At 44.6% G+C, this 25,195-nt stretch overlaps 1 protein-coding gene across 2 annotated transcripts in view; it reads right to left on the reverse strand.

Annotated features, from left to right (window-relative positions):
* Window positions 1-1,840: 1,840 nt before the first annotated feature.
* The window catches only part of LOC139049702 (F-box only protein 30-like), a 31,846-nt gene continuing 8,491 nt past the window's right edge, over window positions 1,841-25,195 (reverse strand). For both annotated transcript variants that reach the window (XM_070525435.1, XM_070525436.1), the window contains exons 5-9: window positions 24,788-25,038; window positions 24,009-24,131; window positions 21,817-21,988; window positions 20,334-20,498; window positions 1,841-12,107 (exon numbers count right to left, since the gene is read on the reverse strand). In XM_070525435.1, the coding sequence (XP_070381536.1) occupies window positions 11,907-12,107; window positions 20,334-20,498; window positions 21,817-21,988; window positions 24,009-24,131; window positions 24,788-25,038 (912 nt within the window). In that variant the 3' untranslated portion in view covers window positions 1,841-11,906. The remainder of the gene's footprint in view (window positions 12,108-20,333; window positions 20,499-21,816; window positions 21,989-24,008; window positions 24,132-24,787; window positions 25,039-25,195) is intronic.

Raw genomic sequence — 25,195 nt, forward strand, 5'->3', positions numbered from 1 at the left:
ACTTGCATTATTTAAAAACAATTGACACAGAGCGCAAGTTCCGACCGGAGCGTGTAATGAACGAATATGCATTTTGAAAAGTTCAAGTCTGTCACAAAAAAGTGTTTTCTGCTGTTCCCACGTTTTTTCAACGACACACAGTTGTGAACTGATACACATCTTGAAAATGTTTCTTCTCACGATTTGATCGCGGGACTACAAATGCAATCGAATCCTGCGCACATTCCGCGGCTCATGCTAAGGACGCTCTCTCAATTGCCCCTAGCAATATGGCTGCCGTTGCTTCAATCGCTCCCGGGGGCGGATTTAAGGCCTCCTGGTTCTCGGCAAAACAAATAACACTCGAGCACAATAACTTAGCACAGCAAACGATCGTCGAAATCTGGTCGACAGGTAGTGAAATAACCACTTGCTTTGGGAATATGAGGTGTCCAAAGCTAGGCGACCATGACGTGTTTCCGGCTCCTGTCAACACTTGCAGCGATCTCCAGCGCTTCGAGGGCGCAAAAGCCAAAGCTTAGGTATCAGCTACTACTACATGGCGTCTATGACGCATTTTTTGCTTCCGTAATCGTTCGTGCAGCCAGTGAAAGCATAGCCTTCGAGATCCGTTACGCTGATGAACTTGAGGTCCCGAGTTTCATTCAGGCCGCGGCGACTGCACTTTCATTGGAAATAATGCAAAAACGATCATGTATTTAGACTTGGGTACATGCTATGGAAACCCCAGGCGGTCAAAATTATAATTTGGAGTCTCTAGTATGGATGGTCTCAAGATTACATCATGGTTCTGGGATGTTCACTTCAAAAATTTAATATGTCTCAGTGACAGGTTGGGCAGGGGGGTTGGCGGCTCACAATCGACCTTTTCGCAATTATGGAGCTTGAGTACGCAGGCTCCATGTTGCATAATTAGTGGCTTCCAGTGGGCAATTCATATTCTAAAAGTTTTCCATAAGCCTGTTTTTAAATGTAACTGGACTCGTCTATGCCCTTTATTTTAATAATGCCAGTTCTTCAGCGAGAACTGCGCAATTTTCATGCCGCAGTCAATTTGTCCAAACACTAAAATCAGCATAATGATCATCTTAAGTTGCAAGAATAACCAATATTTACGACGAGACCTGGTGAGAGGCCCTTTAAGAACGCAGAAATTGATCAGAGGAGAGATCTTCTTTAGGAATGCTCGAAATTTGGACGTGCTTGTTTCAAGCTTTCTATGTCACTCCCGAGATTATGGAAGAAGGAAATTGAAGGTCGTTACATCAGTTTTTGTGAAGCCGGATGCTGACTTCCAGGTAACTTGTCCTGCTCCTTGGCTGTGGTCTATTATCTATAGTGAACCTAGTCGTGCCACCTTGGTGTATACCCTCTAGTTTGCATAAGCACAGCGAGTGTGCCTGGCGGCCATTTTGACAAACCAGAGCCCATAGACACACAGCTCGAGCACACGACTGCAGTCATTCTCATCACATCATCAACCCTCGATGGCCATTACAGGGTGCATGAAAACCTCTCCCCGACTTCCATCATTTGCCCGTTAGTTTCTGATATCAACACACTACCTTACTCTCCGCTATTCCGGTTTAGCATATCAAGGTTATTATGACCTTCCCTCTGGTATTTCTTCTCCCTGTTTCTCTTGAACACATCATCACACTATTTTTACATTTCAGGCATTGCAAGCTTTTTAATGTTCAGTGCCTTTCATAAGATTTTTTTTCCTAATTCCTACAAGCTGCAGTCGCACAGCATCGCATACGGCTGTTACGATTCGCACCAGCACCAACTTTGTGAAATCACAGATCACCAACTAAGAGGAACACAGAGACACAGGCAGTTCAACATTGTTTGGGGCTTTGTTTTCTGATATATGTATGTCCGCATAACATGACAATTAACAGAACAGTGACAATAAACAGAAGATTGCTTCATTCAAACTGCATGCTCCGTAAGGGCAACGCAGCCGGGCCCGTACTGCGAACCTGCTTCCATCTGGAACAGTTACTTTAGTGCCCCGATGTCACACCCGGGGCAAAACCTCACAATCAAGGGCACCGATTTGCACCACCCAAGTTTCCTAGGTGGTGTCGCACCAATGGCTTCACCCCATGCCCGTGACCTCACATATGTGGCTCTCAGAAGCACAGTTACAGAAAGACGATCAGACAGGCAACACGGGCCTTCTGGTAATCATGCAGCACAGAGAAAAGTCACCTTATTAACATAACCAATCACCAACAATGCCGACACATAAAGTGAAAGCACAATTTGGCTCATAATCCGTACATACAGCAGATTCTTCTTCCATCTTAGGGGAGCACATACATATCTAGACTAACACGAAAGAGTATGTTTAAATCACGTGAGCACACGTAGATTGAACAAATCCAGTTCAGGTATCTATATCTGCTCCATGCTGAGCATGTTCACAGGCTCTCAATGGCAGTGCCAATACCAAGTTACCAGGCACGAGGCTCTGGTTAAGGAAAATAACGGAAGCCCAGGAACTAGAAACCTGTGCAAACATATCTGCAAATAAGTATGAACTGAGCATATTGTGTATTCATTGAGCACTCATGAGACAGCGAGCCACCCAACCAGTGCTGAGCAGGAACACTGCAAAAGCATGAAAGCAAGGACTTTACACAACCTGCATTAGACCAAGACAAAAGCTTTTAGAATACCAAAGCCACAAGCATAGAAAAAGAAATTTTATAAATGTTAACAACACCAACTAAATTGAATGATTGTTCTAAAGAGAGCATCACAGTCCTAACAGTTTCTTTAAAGAAGTCAGTTCAGGTTACAGTAAAATGATACAAACTAACCTTGTATTACTGGCCATGTTTCGTATGAGTGGAAACAATCATTTCAATGGAGTGATTGGCGTTGCATTGCGGAACAACAAAAATAGAATATGCAATACTGACAACTTGCACTGTTGTGGCAGAAGTCGCCATTCCAGGATACCAAAGGCACTGCTTGTAGCTATGACCTTAAGGGGGCCCTAAGCTGGTTCTAACATCTGTGATTGACACTTTCAGAGGTCAATGTAGTAGTTATGATATGCATTTTATATTGAGGCACCACTCATTGTGGGGAGTTCAAAAAATATTTTTCACAACTGCATTTTCTTCCCTATGCCAGCAACATTTTCCTCCGCTGCATAACACTGGGCAGGCTGTCTCTTAAGTACACAAAATGCCTGTAACACTCCACTATTCCAAGTATTGAATCGTCCATCATGTTGGCAGAGCAATCCAGGTAAATGTCAAGCATGCACATTTGTGTTTTTTTGTTCTTTAGTAACAAAAATAGAAATAAGAAAATGGCATCGTCTGCAGTATTTTCATTTCTGGAACTAGTTTCCCTTTATGCCACTATAAAACATTTGCACTGTGAGCTTGCTTCCTTCATGCCAACAGTATTACCGAGACACATTTGTGGCTTCTACTTCTGCATTTGCTTGCTTTTGATCACAAATGTAGTTCTCCAAATTGTGCTGTGTCATGTAACTGGATATCAAATGTGAAGTTTGGCTAGCAACAAAACAAACTAAAGGCTCTTCATGCATTACTGCAAGTGGGCCAATCTGAGGCTTTCCTGTACACAGCGCCACTGATGTCAACCATTGCTCGTCGACCAATGGTTAAGGTGCATGCTGATGAGTTTTAGCTCGGAAGGCACAAATACTGTGTGCCTTGCCGACACCTGCTTTTAAGGTGGTGTGGTATGTACTGTGGCGCCATCTAGCATGCACTTGGCAAATGACAGTTGTTGCCTCCAAGATTTCAGTCCACAACTTTGCATACGCACTCATCTAAAAGCACACAATACACAAGAATCTTCAAACAAGCAGTTTCCTGAATCAGTGGGAGAATCAACTATAACATGGTAGTAAGAAATAAGGAATGAGAGCAAAAGGTGCCATATGCAAGCCATGTGCTCACCTCAGCAAGCATTTTTTCTGATGCTTCACTGGCAGCCACTTGAGTAAGTGCATGCAATGAAGCAAGAATACAGTGGCAAATGCCCTGCTTTCCTCAATCACTTTAGAACTATGCCATCCTCTTATTACTTTCTCTACATCGAGTTTTTTGCAGAACGATGCTCACTAAATAGTGTTTGGAAACCAGCTGTCTAAAAATATATTTTTGAGCTTGGGGTGGCTTAGGGCCCCTTTAAAAATTGTCACTGTACCAAGCAGTGCTAAGAAAAGTTGTGGACAGCAGCTGGCAATGGCGCCAGCAGTGCCATGTGCAAGCTATCAAGGTTGAAAAGACAGCACAGTATACAGCTAGTTACAAGAATTACAGCCAGCATTACAAGTTATACAACACTACAACACTACACCCACCATACATGCGCGCAGCACAAACGACTTACTGCGAGTCACTTTTTTTTGTCACAAGTGGGAGAAAATGGGAATCTCAAAAATGCTTCTATAAAAATAGACTTAAGGATCGCAATAAACCGCACTTTCCAACCATCAACAAAGCACACAGGTGGACTGTCCGTTGACAACCGAGTGTAAACCAGAGTAATACATCACAACATGCTGTGCTGCAAGATGTGGCAACAATTTCACCGGTAACATGACTATCCTGCCTGTAGGTCCAAACCTTATCACAAGTGTAGTGACACTGCAACACCCGGTTTGCACAACACCCACACCGTGACAGAAAACCCAGGGATAAAAGCACAAAGGCAGACACCAGGAACTTGGAATTGAATGCAGTCTGTAGCAGACACATGCTTGCCTCTTCACTAAACTTTCTCACCCTCTTTTACAAGTGACAACGAAAACAGGGAGTACTCATTTGTCCAGTGTGGCTTGAAGGAACCAAAAACCGAGCATATCTTGTGTTGTGCAGGCGAAACAGTCGTGCCTTTCCTGGGCACACAAGAAATTGTACTGTTATCATTTAAACAAGAAAGTATGTATAGTACTTAAAACCAGCCCTGAAAGTTGGGCAAAGTGAGAGGAAACATGTCACAATATATGGGACTGTTCCCATAGCGTGTATACCCTGTGGCCTTATATGTATACACAAGCTTCAGTCCTCGTCAAATGTGTCCTGCTTTTGAAGGAAGAAAATATATTACTGCCACTATGCAGGCTTCTTCACACATAACTAAATTTATATAGCCAGTGAAAAGGCGGCCACATTCTTTTGCTGGGCACATCAACTCGCATGTTCCATTTAAGGTGGTTCTCTATTTCTGCTTCTGTAACTCATGGGTGTCACATAAGCATTTGCCTAATTCGGGCATCATTAGCATCATTACACTGCATTGGCAACATTAGCACTAACTCCCAAGTATGTTGTACGTTTCCTCCAAATGCCTGGTAAGCGAATGATACTGGGTAGCCTCCTCCATAAATTGCACCAGTACAGACAAATATTCATTTCAACAACGAATAAAGAAGCATGCATGTATGGCGTGTGAGCTAATGGAGCAGACACATTCTTCTAGGTAAAAATCGTATCATCAAAAATCTTGTTTTCTGTCAAAACTGCATCCGTATCCAGACATAACAGTTTTGCGGCGTGTTACCACTGTTACAATTGTTGCCAGCACCAATGCACCAGGTTCGGAGAGCATTCAGATTGAAAAAGCCCACTAAAGAATAATTACACGTTTTGCACAGGAAGCAATGGTTAATTGATAACACAACTGAGAAACTTTCCATCATACTGCGGAAAAGAAAAGTGTTTTAAAAATCAACTGCCAGTCCTTCCAATATGCTAAACCACAGGCTACATGGCCATAATGCCTTGAAAAAACAGTCGAACTCGGTATATCGAAACCACATATAACGAATTATTGTGTAAACGAACAGCTGTAACACCTCCTTGAAAAAGATTTGTACAATATTTTTATTGTATACATTGGATTGCCTACATATCAAACTTTTTTGTGATCCCTTTCAGGTTCGATATATCCAGGTTTGACTGTATTTCCAATGCACATAATTACACCTCTTGGCAAAAGCAAGCTTTAGAAGGATTAAAGATTTTTGATTAGCACATACATTGCGAACATGAAAATCTAGGACACTTAACACCTTTTCTTTGTACACTAAATTATGTACAGCATCCGAGAGTTTAAGTAGCAAGCAGCTACATGAACTGTATTTCATGCACCTTCGGCGTTTTGGCGCCCAGTCTAGTGGTGACCATTTTACACTGTTATGAAAGCACCATTACTCCAGTAAAGTGTGCTCCAAGTGGCTACGTATAAAGGACAATACTCGCAGTGCGCATTTTGGCTCGGATAACACCGCAGTTCTTGTGTCGAGAGAAAAGAAAGTTCCAATGTGAGCTAACGGCACTGCAGAAACACGTCAGAAAGACATTCCCTGCAATTAGCATTCTAACAATGTCTAACCGCACCTAGCTGATGCCACAGCTGATCCACACGACATAAACGACCGCAGTCAAGTCTATAACTCATCGATTCTTTTCTGTCCAGACCTTGTGATTAAGGCACACAGGAGTGGATTGTGAGGACACCTGACTGAAGCGGTGGCGACGTGACGTCAACTCACCCCGCCTTAGCGCACCAATAAGTTTGCAGCTAATCGCTCACCACGCATGGCAGTGCTTGTGGGACAAATCCCTGCAGTGCACAGAAGTAGCATGGCGTACCATGCCAGGTTACAGTGGCTCCTTATCAGTGATTAAAATTTTGGCCCTGATGGCAAAACTGCGAAGGTTGTCACGGAAATGTCATCAGTATGCGATGGTTCCCACAGCAGCTCCGTCACATGCACGTCACCTTTTTGGAAGGTTGCTTGCTTTGCCTTTCTAGAGCTTTTGCAATGATTTTAATTAATAGAAGCGTAATCTTCACATTTTTGAAGATTCCTGGTGAAGTTCTCTTGTTCCATGAAATAATGCAAATTGCATGCAATATGGAGTGGAACGCGAAGAAACAACTTTCAGTAGCCGACAATAAATGGGGGAAAAAGAGTGAAGCAGGAGACAAACTATTAAGAAATGCAGCACGTGGTTATGGAAAGGCTAGATTAAAGTGCAAATGCATAGCTCTCCAAACAAACTCGAAAAAAGCTAAGAGAAGAAAAGAAACTGCCAAGGTATAACCCCGCTGTCATCTCATTCAACCCTACAAAAAAATAGCACCTCGAAAATTTTGTGTACTAAGGATTGCTGGTAGCAAAAGTGGCAATGAAAACCGTAGCATTCATGACAGCAGAAAGTACTGGCAATGCCATTCATTGTCGGTTTGACCCCGACACATGGCATCACAACTATCGGAGAGAAATGTAAAACGTGTTACGTGGGAGGGCGACCTGGCAACGACAAAAGATTACTACGACAAGCACGACGCACAGCAACACAAAGAATACACTAGGGAAATGCAAGAAGTAAGTGCGCTCACCAGCACAGGCTTTCGGGCATCTCCTACAAATAGATCTGCACCACAAAGAGAGTCTCTTAAGACAGTTTGCGAAGTGCAGTAAGGTTCAGCAGTGGTGTACGCGCTTCGGCAATCGTCTCCTGTGTGGAGGACATGCCATTTTCTTTTGCACTGGCAGCAAGTAATCTCCACGAAACCCAAGGTATTCTTTCTTTTTAAGGTCTGGATTACGTTGGCCACTCTGAATCTGAACACTCCTCGCCCAGTGAAATCACTGCTAATGGAAGTGTTCATTTGACACAACCCCATCAACAGATGCGATACCTTAAGAAAATAGAGGCTGTTTTCACTAATCTCTGAGCTATGTGGACAGAAAAATGGGCGACACACTGCTGTAGTTCCCCGTTACATTGAGCTGAATGTACACAACTCTAATGCTTTGGTAATACAAGCCCTCGCCACATTCAATAAGGCAGTTGCTCTCTCCAGGTAGACTTCCAATCGCAACATATGAAGTGCTACAAACCAACACGTAATGAAAGCAGAAAGTGCCAGTGTCTTGGAAGCTGAAGAATAGCATGAAAAAAGCTGAACTTATCAGGGCTCACCAGACAGACAACACATCAAGCGTCAGTTTTGAAAGTTCACAAGTATAGCGCCAAACCCATTAGTGAGATTTAGTACAGGAGCATTTACTAGCATAGATGTATGCTGAAATACTGGAACGTACAGAGCCACAGCACCAGTACTGGTAGTGGCATCTTGTGACAGCGTGCTGGACCAAAATGCACAGAACTTGTGCTGAAACACCGAACTGTTCTGCCCTCATCTGCCGGGTCAAACATGTCGGCAACAACATAGTCACTCCAAAGGTAATTTGTTTACTCAGGGTCATGGAACGTTAGGCTCTTACTAGTGCATTATGGTTGATGACAGCACCACAAGATATCACTAATGGCGCTGTTCCTAAATACACACTCCCACACACAACCGCACCTCTTTACAACAAACATAGACATAATGAATTACTGCTTTAACAGATTTCAGATGCAACGAAATATTTTCATGTAGAATGTAATTTTGTTGCAATGAACCTCTTTCTCTCCTGCGCTGAAAGCTCCATAATATGCTACTAATCTTAGAGGTGTACTCGACAAGCTGTAGCAGTGCTCATAAAGCTCGTGCACATTTTATACGAGCTAAGCACATGACTGGCATTGAGGTCAACACATTAATCAAGCAGACCGACTGGAATGCACAAAACAACAGCTGCAGCTCATATACCAAAATAATGCAGCTCTGCCAACTAAAATCACTGGCCTAAAACACTCGTAATGCTCCCACTCAAGAAACCCAGATGTACAAGAAACAAACAAACAAAAATTCTTTTGCAAGTCAATAAGTGGCTTGTACATAAAGCACATTCCCATCAAGAGAGAACAAAACGAGAATAAATAGGCAACAAACATTAAACAAGTAACACTACAGTTATTGCATCACATAAATGCAGAAAAATTGCACGCAATCTGATCTGATATTTCAGCAGCCCGTTCACAAATTGGCCATGATGTGCCAGGATAAACCTTTAAATGCCATAAATAGCACAAAAAAGAATATAGTCAAAAGAACAAATTACACTGAAAGCTCTACAAATGGGGCATAATTTTAGCCACCAAAATTCTGTGCAGTTTACGCCTGTCCATAAAAAAATAAATGCTCACATTTAGTGATAAGGCTCCTGCGAGAGCGCAGCAAAGGTTTTGCCACTATGGGAGATGCTTGGTGCCAAAAAATGCTCGATCACCAAGGCATCAATTCATTTCTTTAAATGGGGGAAAAAAAAGGAAGACATCTTCCAGCAGTCAAGTTCTGTACTTCATGGGCAAAAGGTCCCGATACCAACTGGCACCATAATTTTCTTTTTCTTTTTTTTTTTACACATTAACCTAAAGGCTTCTGCCATGTTGGCTAAAAGGGCTCTTGTTCTGTAGTCATTTAGATATAAAAACAAAAAAACAATACGAATGTCTTGGCACACAGCAAATGCAGATGATTGGTACAGACAAGCACTGCACAATGCGGTCTCTGATCGTGCACTTCGCTACTCAAAATGCCACCTGCGCCTGCCTCGAAACGTGAAAGACCCTGAAATGTGTGGCAGGCATAGCATGACCAAATGCTATACTCTTGCACCAAAAAACTCGCCAGTCATCACCAAAAACAATACTGCCATTAAGCAGACACCCTGACCATTGGCCTTACACTCGCAGGTACTGAACCGCGGAACATCCACTACGAGAACGCGATGTTCACTGAAGCTCACTACACACTTAAGGTTCTCATAAACTTCAACACACACACACACATTAGGAATACACGTTCACTAGATCAAATAACCAACGCCACTGAGTTCACGTCTACAGGTAAACATTACATATATAACCGCAGTTCTCTTCTCACTCAATGACAGACCAAAACCTGTCCCAACAGAGACTGTTTGCTCGTAAAGGTGAATTCAAACAATGGACCGAATGAGTGATTCAGGCCACAGAGAAAGTGTGATTAGGGGTGTGCACGGTTGGGGGAAAAAAAGAAATGAGATATTGAGGGGTACAAATTTCTTTCTTTCTTTTTAAATATATCATCATCATCATCAGCCTACCTTTATGTTCACTGCAGGACAAAGACCTCTCCTAGTAATTTCCAATTACCCCCGCCTTGTGCAAGTCGATTCCTACTTGCACCTGCAAATCTTCCAATTTCATTACCTCACCTAATTGGCTGTCATCCTCGACTGCACTTCTGTTATCTTGGCCGCCATTCCGTAACTCCAATCATCCACCGGTTATCTGCCCTACGCATTATGTGGCCTGCCCAACTTAATTTTTTTCTCGTAATGTTAACTAAAATATTGGCTATCCCCATCTGCCCTCTGATCCATGCCACTCTCTTCTTGTCTCTTAACATTACACCTATCATATTTGTTTACATTGCTCTTTGCACGGTCCTTAACTTGTTCTTGGGCTTTTTTTTAACCTGCAAGTTTCTGACCCATATGCTAGCACCAGGAGAATGCAATGATTGTACTTTTCTTTTCAACAACAGAGGGATAAGCTCACAGTCATGATTTCGTCGTGCCTGCTGCCCAATGCACTCCAACCCATTTCTATTCGTCTGTAAATTTCCTTCTCATGATTTGGGTGCCCTGTGAGTAAAGATCTAGATAGAATTAGAGCATGTGTGAAATTGGCCGAAATTTTCTGCATGCAAAAAACACAATGCAACATTTTTGACAAGTTCTGTGCACAAGATGTCCTAAGGTGAAAGCAGTGATACCGACCTGAGTATTGTGCAAACTTTTATATCATGTGCTTGTGTTTCAAAACACATTTGTAGAAAATGTACGTTTTCATGTCACATCCGTGACAGACATGTGCAAATCTTGTATTTCTAGTCAAGCTAATAATACTAACAGTCTGTTCATATTTTTGCCTGTATAGCGTGCAGAATTACCCTGCTACAAATATTTGTATAGGACAGCGTAATTACATAGAATAGATTTCTTTTTCCAGGTTATTCAATATTTCTGAAAATGTATGTCTTTCATTGTGTGATGCAGGCCACTGGCACAAAATCATGGGTACCACATGGGTACCACATGAGCTAGCTGCTCACAGCAGGATACGCTGCACCTGAGTCAAGTCACACTAGGTCTATGAACTAGATCAGTCCTTTGGTCCATCATTGCAGCCTACCCTAAACGGCAAGTCAAGCAACAAGCTGACAATTTCAGCTTGTGGCCTCTCTGTGCACTTCCAGCGGGGTGCTTTAGACTGTACTAAAGCACTAAAGTAGAGTCAAAGGTGTTAAATTATCCGCTTCTGTTATTCGGCAATCTAGAGGCCCACCCCTGATGTTCACTATTACAGTTTGAGACGGACTGCCCGAGGCCAGCAGAACAACACAAATAAGCTGCAATCTCTTCAGCTTTTCCACCCAACATGTCCCATAAGCGAGCTGCCCCTACTCAGGTTTTCTCGAGATCATCACAAACTAATAAGCAATGTCACACGAGCAAGCTGCAGACCCTCTTGCACACTCTGCTCACTTCCCCTTTTGATTTCAACATCAGCTGGCATGCGAGTACTCTTTACACATCTTCAACGTACACCATTAGCACAATACCTGATGCAATCAAAGCCTAATTCCTGTAGCTGTTCCAGAACTTTACTGCTGAGCTTTAGTTCACTGATGATCGAGGCCGTTCTTCAATTTCCTCCTCCCAGTAAGATAAACAAGACAACAGGCCACCATTACTCTACAAATCCACAGTGCACAACCCTAGATTCCAAAAATAGATGCAACACTGCCCGACATCAGGAACTACCAATCACACTCGATGTTGCGGACCACGAAGTCCCAACAATACTTTTCCCCAAGTAATATTTTTCATACACCTTCATAACACTGCCATTAATGTTGTGCACAATGATTTGCAAAGACAGAACTGGTACTGCTCAAGTCGGTGGAGCTTTCATAGCCAAGTGAACTAGCGTCTTGGGGCCTCGAGAGTTTCTGAAGCCGAAGCATACAGCCGTAGGCATCGTCTTGATGTTGCGGTCAAAGTACTCGCATTGCTTCAGGTGACTGGACATGTGCTCTTCATCCGAGAACACCCACTTACTGATTGGACTGAATCCATTGCTGAAGTACCAGCTCTGAAAGGAAAAGCAGAATAACCATGCTTCATCAACCTTGCTTACCAGCCTCCTACTCATACCCTTTTTATTTTATTCAGGTCGTCATGTCACTGCTGCCACATGTCATGTTGCGACATCAAAAATTTCCTTTCAGCTCCTCAATCAATCAGTAACAAAAATGTTGCTAGATGGGTCAAGGAAAAGGTTGTGCTAGCAGTTTGAGGGATTCTGACGTCCTCACATACACATGGTACAAGCAACTGTGACGGCAATATAACAAGTGCAGTTATACATGTGAAAATACAAGAAAACATTCAAATATGCAAAGAGGCATAAAATGCAGTGTTCACATTAACAAAAAGAGGGCTGTGCACACAAAAAAAATTGTGTGCACAGTTCTTCAAACTGCCATGTTAACTATAAATTTAAAAAGAATTTATGACAATGCACTTCAATACTCATCAAATGTTCAACTCGACTACATCTCCAGCTCACCTAAGTGCCACATTATCTACAAGATGGATTAACATTGTCGCAGAGGTACGCATACCCAGATGCGTGTTCCTCGTTCTAAGACTAAAGTGCACAGACTGAAGGGGGCAGGTTAGTCTGGATCTCTTTTACTACTTCAGCTGCAGCAGCTGAGTGCGTCTTACCTTGGTGGTAATCTGCACTGGGTTTGAAGCACTAAGGGACCTCAGAAAAGTTTATGGCTTCAAGTGCGCTATGTTCTGGCACACCCAGCTCGTGTTGAAGCAAGAAGCGACATGAAGGGAAACTCACAACAGCTGCCGCTTTTCATCAGGCCAGCGTTCTGACAGCGAGTGTCCGCAGTCGTCAAGCGAGATGTGTTCGTGTTTGCCTGTGCGCTCTTGACAACGCGCTTGATAACTTGGTTAGTAAGGGACTCTTTACAGCAGTTTATGCAGCTGATAAAATGACTAAGCTTACTTCATATAGCTGTCAGATAATTTGCTATCGCAACCAATGCTTCACCTATCCGGAAAAACTGTTACTTTTCTCTCGCGTTTTCCTGGAGCCATTTGAAATTCTCAGCATCCTTTCAATGTAGCAGTTCACGTGCAGACTCAATCAAGACAGCGGTTCACAGAAAGATCGACAATTAACGTGGTGAACAGCGGTCGAACAAAGCCTGCCTCAAGCTGTATCTACGTTTTTTTTTGTTTTTCAAAGTGAGGCTTTCTTTACTTTCTGCCACCCAACAAACACACACAAGCACAATTTGCAAATGCTGGCTGCTGGCTGATGCCCACGAGCTGCTGTGTTATGAAGCTGGCAGCACTGAATATGCTGCAAACAAGGGCAGCCTGGGGAGGCAGGAAAACACATCATCGCTGTTGCACATCACAGTCGTCATTTTATCACGTTCTTTCTGGTTTGGAGCGAATGTTGTCACAGTTTCTACCCTGGTACATAGAAACTGCAAGGGGGCAGGGGGGGGTGCACATGCTTGGTGTGCCCCTGCTTTTTTCATACAGAATGACATACTATCTGAAAACGTTTCTGAAACTCAGTCATTCTCATTACGTCTATAGGGTGAGTCACAGCGCCATGAAGCTGCTCAAGCCAATGAGTTTGTCCAAATTATCCGTCTACAACTATGTAGTATAGTGTCGCCCCCTGTCAGATCTCTCTGTCATCGTACGTGTATGTTTTGTAGTTGTTTAGCTAGATGGCGCACACCCCTTCTGTGATGTGACGAGCTTGGACCAATTAGGAGGTGTCATCTGGCGTGTGAAGCCTTTATTAGCAATAAACGGCCGCGGGTCGGCCGAGTCTTCGTTCCGGTTTTCGTCGGGAGCAGTCAGCTCCATGTCTCCTTCACTGCGTCGGCGCTCGCGCGCGTTCTCTGGCCGGTGGCCCCGCACTTGCCTGCCGCTGCCAACACAACATCTTTTGGCAACGAGGATGGGAATCCCGCAGCGGTTCCAACCGAAGCCCCGGGAAACCAACGAGCTTCGCAAGTGAAGCGTCCTTTACGTGTCGGCACGGCCTGCAAACGCCGCCGACGCACTTGGCGTCGCGAGGCTTCCGAGCCTAGGCCTACTCGCCCCCTTGTTCTTCCGTGCCTCATTCCTGCGGCGAGCTCCGGCTTGCCTCCTGCACAGTCTCCTGCACGCTACCCGGCATGGCTTTTACGGCGAACCTTCCCGTTTTTCTTGAAGTGCCCGGCCCACCGTTAATCCCTTGGTATCGCTGAAAAAAAATTTTTAAGGCCCACCTCGAAGCGGCCGGCGGTGGCGACTGGACGGACGTGCAACGAGCGTCCGCGCTCGTCAGCGCTCTCGGGCGTGAGGGACAACGGAAGTACTTTGCAGACGAGGAGCAGGAAGCAGCAAGGCAGTTAACCAGCGCAGCGTCAGCTTCAAGCGAAGCAGCAAGGCAGTCGACCGGCGCAGCATCAACGTCAAGTGATGCGGTCCCCGCCAGCGTCAGAGCTTCCGAGACTCTTGCAGCGGCTTGACCGGCTGTTCGCCGCGTCAACAAATGTCCTGGCGGAAAGGCACGAATTCACCAGTCGAAAGCAGATCGAGGGAGAAGGATTCCTGGAATTCGTGACCGCATTGAAGGAGAAGACGGTACAGTGCAACTTTGGCACAACCTATGACGAGCGCGTCCGAGACCAAATCATACATGGGGTAGTGAATGTCAGCGTTCGCGAAAAGTTGCTGGCTCGTGGCGAAACCCTGTCCCTGGACAAGGCAGAAGAAATTGGACGCTCGTTAGAAGCCCTGCATCGAGCGAACCGCACGTTCGACTCGGAGAAAATACAGAGAATCGAGGCAGCTCAACTTGGCGCTCCGTCGACGAGCCAAGATGGCCGACTTCTTCCGGGGAGCCGCCAAGATGGCCGACGTAGTCCGGGAGGCCATGAAGATGGCCGACTTCTTCCAAGGAGCCGCCAAGATGGCCGACGTCTTCCAAGAGGCCGCCCAGATGATCGACATTTTCCGCGAGGCTCCTTCGGGACCCGCAATGAAGCACAGGATGCGAAGGACCCTAATTTTGACCGTAGTTCATGCGATCGGTGTGGTAGCACGAAGCATATTGCCACGTACAGGAATTGTCCCGCAAGGAACCGGCGGTGCAACGCCTGCCACACGTTGGGCCATTTTGCATCAGTATGCCGAAAAACCCGTACTGTTCAGCACGTCTCTTCCGCAGACGCGCTGTCTTCAACTTCCGCAGGACAGCCGTCCGCGTCTGTCTTGACGGTGAGCACTTTGGAAGCTAAAAGGGATTTACAAGTCTCGGTCGTGGTTAACGACGTCGCCATGCGGCTGCTCGTGGACACAGGAGCGTCTGTCTCATTGATGACGGCCGAGGATTTTAGAAAGCACTTTGGTCGACAGTACAGACTGTCAAAAACAGTAGTGGACTTGAGGAATTTCTCCAAGCAACGCATCGACATTCAAGGCCTTTTCCAAGCCACTGTCCAGTCTCTTCAAAGGTCGTGCTCAGTTACGTTCCATGTAACGTCTACAGGAACATCACTGCTGGGTCTTGACGCCATCCAGCGCTTCGGGATACAAATCGACGGTACGTCGCTGACATGCTGCCTGGCTATGCTTTCTCCAGTACAGAGCCCCACAGGTGTGCCTCCGGGTTTTGATCACTTCTTCAGTGGCGAGTTGGGACTCGTCAAAAACTTCGTGCACCGAATACATCAGCGGCAAGGTATGAAACCAGTATCTTCAAAGTTGCGCAGACTACCCCTGGCTCTCCGTGACCAGGTGACAAATGAACTGCGACGTCTCGAGGACTGAGACGTCATCGAGCGCGTCGAGGCTTCTGAATGGGTGTCTCCACTCGTCGTGGTGCGCAAAAAGGATGGAGCCATCCGGCTCCGTGTTGACCTACGGGAACCGAATAAGGCAATTGTCATTGATGGGTATCCTTTGCCGCACATAGAAGAGTTATTGCAAATGTTTCATGGTGCCACATATTTTTCTAAGCTGGATCTAGCATCTGCTTACCACCAGCTGTTACTGGAAGAAGGTAGTAGAGATCTCACTACATTCATAACTCATGAAGGCTTATTCAGGTTCAAGCGTGTCTGTTTTGGCTTGGCATCCGCGCCAGCAGTGTTTCAGAAAATGATGTCACAAATCTTGCAGAGTTGTAAGAATGTTGTCTGTTACCTTGATGACATTTTGGTCTGGGGTCGGACAAAACCTGAGCATAATGCTAACTTAAGAGAAGTCTTGCTTTGCATTTCAAACAGTGGTATGAAACTGAATGAAAAATGTGTCTTCTCTGTGAGAGAACTGACTTTTCTGGGCCATAAAATTTCAGCTGAAGGCATTTCGCCTACAGAAAGCAAGGTAAAAGCAATCCTGAATGCGCCTGCTCCTACAGATATTAAGTCATTGCAATCCTTCTTAGGATTAGCTGGTTACTATGCCAAGCTCATTGATCATTATGCAGAACTTGTAGAACCGCTTCGCCTCATGCTCAGGCAAGGGCAAAATTTTGCTTGGTCTGATGATGCACAACGTAGCTTCAACCAGTTGAAAGCTCGTCTTACATGTTCCCCTGTCATTAAGATTTTCAACCCTGAATTGCCTGTGGTAGTCACGACTGATGCATCTGATGTTGGTGTTGGTGCTGTGTTACAGCAACCGTATGGTTCTATGCTAGAAACTGTAGCTTTTGCATCTAGAACTTTGTCTGTAGCTGAACGAAAGTATTCTGTAGGTGAGCGTGAAGCGCTGGCATGTCTGTTCGCATGTGAAAAATTGCATGTTTACCTCCGGGGTAGACGGTTCACTCTTCGAACTGACCATCAAGCAGCATTTGCATTACTGTCCGCTGGCGACTCAGGTCGTCGACCTATTCGCATTTCAAGATGGTCAGCCAGGCTACTGTATTACAACTTTCACATTGAATATTGCAAAGGATCAGAAAACCTAGTAGCTGATGCCTTGTCTAGACTTCCAGTAAAGGATTCGCAGAATGTAGTTCAGGAGGAAGAAATAGTATCCTTAGTCACATCGGCCGTTGACAAGGAAACAGTGCAACTTGCAACGAGTACAGATGAGACGCTTCAGAAGGTCAGTAAATGCCTAGCAGAAGGTTGGCCTTCTAAGAAAAACATAGACAATGCTTTAATAGCTTACTTTCATGTGAATGAAGAATTGTCATTTGTAGATGGATTACTCATGCGTGGTGATCGTGTGGTAACACCCAGTGTCCTAATACCTACATTTCTACAGCTGGCACATGAAAATCATCAGGGCATAGTACGTACTAAGCAGCTTCTTCGTGAACGCTATTGGTGGCCCCAGATGGATAGCACTGTTGAACAGTATGTAAAGCATTGTCATGTATGTAAGCTGGCAGACAAGTCTGCAAAGCCTCATGTAGCTCCATTGCAACCAGTTGAATGGCCGAACGGGCCCTTGGCAGAAATTGGGAATGGACATCATTGGCCCATTAAACACGTCCTACCCTAGGTATCTAGTCACCCTTGTTGATTACTACTCAAAGTGGCCAGAAGTACTTGGTACTAATTCCATCTCCACAGATGATGTCATTAAGCTTCTTGACTGGGCTTTCAGCCGTGAAGGGTTGCCAGACTCTATAGTTAAAGACAATGGTCCGCAGTTTGTCTCAAAACAATTCCAAGATTACCTAAAGGAAAAAGGAATCGCTCATTTTTTCTCCTCCAACTATTATCCTCAGGGAAATGGTCAAATAGAAAGGTTCAACCGAGTCATTAACAAACACCTGCAGGTAGCCAGGCTTGAAGGTCGAGATGCTTCGAAAAGCATTTCAGAATTCTTGGGTTCTAATAGGATTACATCACATGCTACAACGGGTCTCTCCCCAGCTTTCCTACTTCATGGTCGTCAACCTCGTTCAAAGATAGATATTAGCAACTTCAGGTTGCGTAAGCACATAACAGTTCAGGACAGTTTTCTTCCACAAGTTCGCGAGAGAGTCTCGCAGAAACAGCGGCAAACTAAACAGTATGCAGACAAACGTAGAGGTGCTCAGGCAACTCGTATCAAGGTGGGAGACACCGTCAAAGTAAAACTTGCCAAGAAAGGATTTTTTAAGTACAGTACGCCTCGTACAGTTAAGGCCCAGGTAGGACCATCCTCTTTTGTACTCAGTGATGGGAAGACGTGGAATGCGTCTAAGTTAACCACAATAGTAGATAATTCAAAACATAGTACATTGTCCACAACTGATAAAGATTTTTTGTACTCGTATTCAAACCTGGATAGTCATTCCGATGACTCGTCTGGCGTGACATCGTCCTTTCATAGGCATCACTTAAGTAGTGCACCTGACTGTATCGCTTCCGAGTCTACACAGTCAGCAATCGTTTCTGATTCCGTGGGGGAATCGGTAGCATCCCAGGACTTGTTGGGACTTCGAGAGGAGCTTCCTGGGCAACCCTCTCCAGTTTTTAGCGACAACCACATTCAATTTTCCAACCAGGGGGAGGGAAATAGTAGTGGGACGACTGGGTCTTTAAAGTCGACCGAAACGCGTCGCAACCCCCAAAGTTCTTCTGAGGTACGCACGCGTCCTCATCGTGTTAAAAAACGGCCTCCGTGGCTTGACGATTATGTTTCTTGAATGTAGAGCGTTTTGCCGTCTTCGAAATGCCATGGCTAGGGGCCTCGTTGTGACATTTTGGAGGCAGTTCACATTTTTCGTTCACACAGGTAAAATGTGTTCCTTGTTGCGGTGCAGTGAGTTTTGTGCCGTGTTCCTTGTTGGACTTTGAGTGACTGCCTGTGTTTTGGTGCCCAAGACTGGTGCGCGTGTATGTGAACTTGGGCGGGGACGGATTGAATTTGTTGTGGACTTGAGTGCGTGCTTTGTGTACAACTGGTGCGCGTTTGTGAACGTGGGGGGGGAACGAACTGAAATCGCCTTTGGACTTAAGTGCGCGTCTTGTGTGCGCGTTTCACTGTATGTTTACTTTGATTCCAGGGGGGGATGATGTAGTATAGTGTCGCCCCCTGTCAGATCTCTGTGTCATTGTACGTGTATGTTTTGTAGTTGTTTAGCTAGATGGCGCACCCCCCTTCTGTGATGTGACGAGCTTGGACCAATCAGGAGGTGTCATCTGGCGTGTGAAGCCTTTATAAGCAATAAACGGCCGCAGGTCGGCCGAGTCTTCGTTCCGGTTTTCATCGGGAGCAGTCAGCTCCGTGTCTCCTTCACTGCGTCGGCGCTCGTGCACGTTCGCTGGCTGAGGGCCCCCCACTTGCCTGCCGCTGCCGACACAACAAACTACACTTAGTACTGTGGTGTACTAAGACTGCAGTAGAGCACACTTTTGTATGCCAGTATCATGCGACTCTGCTGCCAGTGACAGAGCCCGTGTTATTGGGCGAGTTGGTTATACATGATTACAACAAAGGCGCCAAATAAAACAATCGACAAAGGAAGGCAATACGGGACAACCATGTAGGTGCGCCTACGTGCTTGTCCCATGTCGCCTTCCTTTGTACGTTGTTTTATTTGGCACCTTCGTTGCAAGCCAGTGACTAAATCATGTCTGCCTGAGCCACAGGATGAATTACCACATGGTCATGTCAACGGTTTCCGAATTGTGGAGCAGAATACTGTAAGGTGTCAGAAATTTCTGTGCTTTTTGTCATTAGTCATTAGAGGACGATGAGTGGCAGGTCCATGAAGCTGTTCAAATAATCAAGTATGTCCAGATTATTGTTCTACAACATCACCTACTGTAACGAACACCATCACTACCTCGCTGGCAGTACATAATATTTCTACATGACCATGAGGGCAGGAGATACAAAATGACCTTTCTCAATGCCATTTCCTTTTTTCCCTCGTGTTCGTAATGTGGACCTAAAACCCACGAAGAGTAAAGTAGAGGCTCTTGATTCAAATTTTTGAAGCACTTATAAGGAGTAGGTACTAATCGTCCTTAGTTCCCCTTTGCACAATATGCCCCCCACAACATGTACCGCGTACAGTACTGCCCCATACAATAGTGCCCCGTACATTAGTGCCCCGTACATTAGTGCCCCGTACATTAGTGCTCCATACAATAGTGCCCCGTACAATAGCGCCTCGTACAATAGCGCCTCGTACAATAGCGCCCCGTACAATAGCGCCCCGTACAATAGTGCCCCGTACAATAGTGCCTCGCAGAACAGTGCCCCACACAACAATGCACAGTACAAATTATGCATGTCTTCCAGGCCACCAAGCATGTGGTGGGGAACTTACCTTTGAATGGACTCTCCAGGTAAGTTTTCCATGCTTTTCCCATCTCAGCACCACCATTCCGCGGCTCTTCAGGAGTGAACACGAGACGTCCCTTAGACGTTTAGAGACGAGAGAGAAGTTATTTAGGCTGAAAGCATCCAGAAAGCCAGCTATGTGCTGCAGAACCTGAAATTAAACAGAAAATGAACTTGATGTGAGAAATGCTTCAACCCTGCATACAGCAAGAGGGAGGGAGAGCCCTCACATCGGTCATGATCTGGGGCTGTACTATGCTGATTCTGATCCCCATGGAGGTTGTGCCAAGGAATGCACATTAAAAAATCAAACTATGGGGTTTTAACGTCCCTAAACTACTCAGCTGGTTATGAGGAACACCGTAGTGGGAGGCTCTAAATTATATTTCAACCACCTGGGGTTCTCAAATGTGAACCCAATGCATGGTACACAAGTGTTTTTGCATTCCATCACCATCAGAATACTGCCACTATTGCACCACCATGGCTGTGATTGAACCCCCAACCTCAAGTTAAGCTGCACAATGCCCTAGCCACCAGGCTACCATGGCAAGTTGGGTCGTTTATTGTTCATAACTGAGGAATAAAAAAGAACCAAGGCTGGGCAGAGATACTCAGAAAAGTATTCCAGAATACAGATATCAAAATACATGTGCTGGAAACCTAAAATACAGATGCTGAAGTACATTTGTCTTTGACGTAACGGGATATTTCGGAGATATCTTGCAAAATAAGGAAAAGTGTCACGGAACGCAGATACAATACAGATACAAGAATACGGATAATGGAATAACTTTTTATTTCAGGGATGTTGGATGCTCCGCGAAGACATTTACTAAGTGCTGCATAATATTATGAATAATTCTGCAGCGCATCGAATGTTGCAGCATTAGTTGCACTTAAGCAAACAGCAGCTTCTCAAATAGGCTGTCTTCTGACAGCGTCGGTTCGGCCTCAACACAAGACTCGCGAACGAGACTGGGCGATTACTCTCTCGTGATAGCGCGTGCTTTCTTTTTCTTGATATTTTGGTTTCTCGCCTCTCGGCAGCATGTTGAAAGTTTCTCGGCGCTCGTCACATGCATGTGAAACGCCGATCTACGTCTCGCTCATGGTCTCTCTATGCCGTGTTGCTGAGCTTTTCACAGTTGTAATCGTGACAGTCAATGGAAAAAGCAATGACACGTGCTGCAAACACGTCGGCCCATTTTCGACAAAAAAAGAGAAAGTAACGAGACACCCATGTCCTGCAGAGTATCGAAATATAATCGACACATCAGAAAATTATTTCGCTACTGAGATACAAATACATTTTTCAAATGTATCTCGATAAAGAATTACAGATACTCAAAAGTATCTCCAAGATACTCTTGTATCGCGATACTGCCCAGCCGTGAGAAAAAAAAGTTATTTGCATTTGACTTCATGGAAAAAAAGCCAGTAACCCATCCCTAAAAAAAGGGTCTTACTTCAAAAGGGAAGTCTAAGAATGCTTGGCCACTGGATGACGCGGCATCACCAGATTCCCCATCAAGAGGAGGGGAGTCCAAGAATGCTAGGGCACTCGATATCACGCCATCACCAGATTCACCGCAAGTGCCATTGGTATGAGAGTGCCCGTTGGGTAGGCAAGATTGTGCCCTGCAAGAAGAAAACCCCCCGCATATTTTTTTTTAAACAACGTAGGTGTGTGCTTATAATGCAGATAAACAGTTGTAATAAAGTGATAAAGTGATAAAGCAATAAAGTGATGAAGTGATATCCTACCACAAAACATGCACATAGCTGTACTCTCACACCCGAGATTGCCTAACTAAAAATACGTTAAGAACCAACTTGTACACTATAAATATCTCATACCAAACACGAATTACACGCGTCTAGAAACCATTAATATACTGGAAAGCGACCACAAATACTAACAACATAGGTATAAAAAAAGCTTATGCCACAGACGTGCATGTTCACAAAGGCGCATCGAAACTATATTATTGCACAGAAAAATGCCCTCAAAAGCTGAAAGAGAACAGCAAATAAAAAAGATAATGTGAAGTGTAACACAGAAGAATCGAAATGGCCAAAGATCACATATTGTCAATTAGGTCCTAATTGCAGTAAATTTTATATTCAATTCCTCCCAAATGAAACTAACCACTAGCTGCCACATCACGATATCAAAGTCCTAGCTTCCAGCAACAAAAAGGCCATTGTGAATTGAAACAGTATACTAAACAGTTGTTTTTACTTGTGTTGTGTGGCTCCAATGCTACCAACAAGAACACTCAAGCACTCCGGCACCAGCACTGTGCTCTTCTTAGCATGCCTTTTTGATGACAGCTACCTGTATATTTCAAAGCAAATAGCCTCTTTTGCCCATTATTGTGGTTGGTCAGCATTACGTAGATGGTGCTCAGTAGTAGGTGCTTGCACTTCAGCAAAGGAAGCCTTTGTTTTTTCACTCTTTCGGGCTATTCACTTACATTGAAAATTGTAGTCAATGAATTCAGCACACTTTTTTTTATGCCTACCCAGTAAAGCCAGAAATAAGGGTCCCTTAAAGGACTTCACTTTCCGATTTTACTTTAGGTTTATTAGGCATGGTCAGGGTCATGTCAACTTAACTTCAGTGTGTGTTGTGCAGAAACTAAGGACAAGCGGCCGAATGTGGTGAAAGTTGTCCAAGCTATAGCGACGACGGACTCAATGTATCTAGGAACGTAGTGCTGCCATAGTGGACCAGTGGCTCCCACGTATTTCAGAGCAGCTGGGAAGGCACCGAAAAAATACAGAAAGCTACGCTTGGGTGCTGCTCTGGACACCGTCAAATTACGCCTTACTGCTAAAGGGATACTAAAGAGAAAAGTGATTTGAGATGTATTTACAAATGAACACCTCGCCAAACCAAGAAAGCCATTAACACCATCAGAAGAGGCTTAGTAAGACGCAAGAACTCAAGAAGGAGGGCTATGACGCCTTAAGTGCTCACACCAGCTCACTGTAACATCATGGATTCTAACAACTGCGCGGGCCTAGTTAATTTTTTATTGCTAAAGATGTACTCGCATTTTATTCCAAAGGAGCCAGACACTGAGCTTGGCAAGTTTCAGGAACACGCACTGAGCCACAATGGCCACAAGGCGAAAAAAATCCTTTGAAATGCGTGACAATACAGTGATGGGACAGTGCTGCGGTTTTGGAGCATAATTTGAATAACTGAACTTTGACCTTCATTTTCTCTGCTGATAATCTACCTATTACCATGAAATTAACAAAAATAAGGTTTTTGGAGATTGCTTTATCAGTCTAAACTGATTTGGTGCTTCCTTTGAATGCTTGCATCAATTTGCCATCTTGTCATTTCCACACCCACAGGGCCGCTACTCTTTCTCAGGTCGGCTCAAAATCCCCAAGATGGCAGAATGTGACAACGTCCGGAGTAACACGATTAAAACACAGGTCCAAAATCATGGGGAAAGACAAAAGCTAAATGTGCGCCTTAATCCAAGCACGCAGGCATTCTTGCATTTCTCCCCCATACAAATGCAGCCACCGCAGGGAGGATCAAACTTGCGACCTCGACCTCAGCAGTGCAACGTTATAGCCACTGGTCGGCTACTGCGATAGGTGCACCTAGTCTTGTCAAGTTATAAGCACAACTCACCCTTTATCTGCATCAGCCTTTACATTAGGCTTGGCTTCCTCCACAGCTGATGGGAAGGCAAGTCCACAGTTCTCCAGCACTTTACTGTTAGTGGCTGATGTGTTGCTTGGATTGTTGGAGCACCTTTTGGAGCAAAACAAAATTGCAATTTGGAGCAGCACCTTAGCTTTTGGAGCAGAAACTTACTGCTCTGGAGCACACAAAACACTACATGTAATCCATGAGAAAAAATGATGTGTTATATGCACTCAAAAACTTTGCGTTCAGGTTTTGTTACTTGTTACACAAATATCCAAGTTGTCTTTTTTCTTTCCCGTTTCTGTTCATAACCATTTCCAAGCTTCAATTACCAAACAGTTAATTTCCCTTGCCTTCATTATTTGCTGGTTTCACAAGGTCTTTAGTAAAATCAAGTGGCTGGATTCTCTTAATGTTCTCACCTATGATGGCACATTTCTAAATTTGTAGATGTAGTTACACATCATTAATGTTCACCAATCTTGGCATGTACAGGTTGTGCCTTCACACAGCAGAAAAGCAGAAAGCCTTTTTGCAATTAAAATTTCAACAGTACAAAAATTACAACAAGGTTGTAAAGCGAGCTCTTAACTCTACTAGGATTCTGGCCCATTGGGAGCTGCGATGTTATCAAATTCACCAGACAGAAACGGTTTCTGAGAAACAGGCTGAACCATAGGGTGCGGTTTCTCATGCAGCTACTGTTTTAACACACATGCCCACAGAAATTGTGTCGGCACCAAGTTTCTTGCACAACTCACCCTTTATCTGCATCACCCTCTCCATTTTGCTTTGCTTCCTTCCCCACTGATGGAAAAGCAAGTCCAAAGCTCTCCAGTACCTCACTGTAGACGAGTTGAGATCCGGACGGAGAAGGATGAAACATTCGCCTTGAGAAGCTGCAGCCATATTGGGCCAACGGACATCTGTGCTCAAGCCAGCCATTGAGGCCACAGTGTATGTCCCTGTGGACATTCTGATAATGCCAGGCATATTCATCGCGACGAAAGACCTGAAACACACAACAGGACATGCTGAAGTCAAGTACATTGTGCTCGAGACCAAAGGGGCTTCAACAGGTAACTTACTGAGCGTTAACAAAAGAGTTTTAATTTGTTCATATAAACACATTGCCCTTTATGGAATACCAAATTAATGGAGAATTAATT

This window comes from Dermacentor albipictus, chromosome 9, assembly GCF_038994185.2.
Source record: "Dermacentor albipictus isolate Rhodes 1998 colony chromosome 9, USDA_Dalb.pri_finalv2, whole genome shotgun sequence".
In the NCBI taxonomy this organism is placed as follows: Eukaryota; Metazoa; Arthropoda; class Arachnida; order Ixodida; family Ixodidae; genus Dermacentor; species Dermacentor albipictus.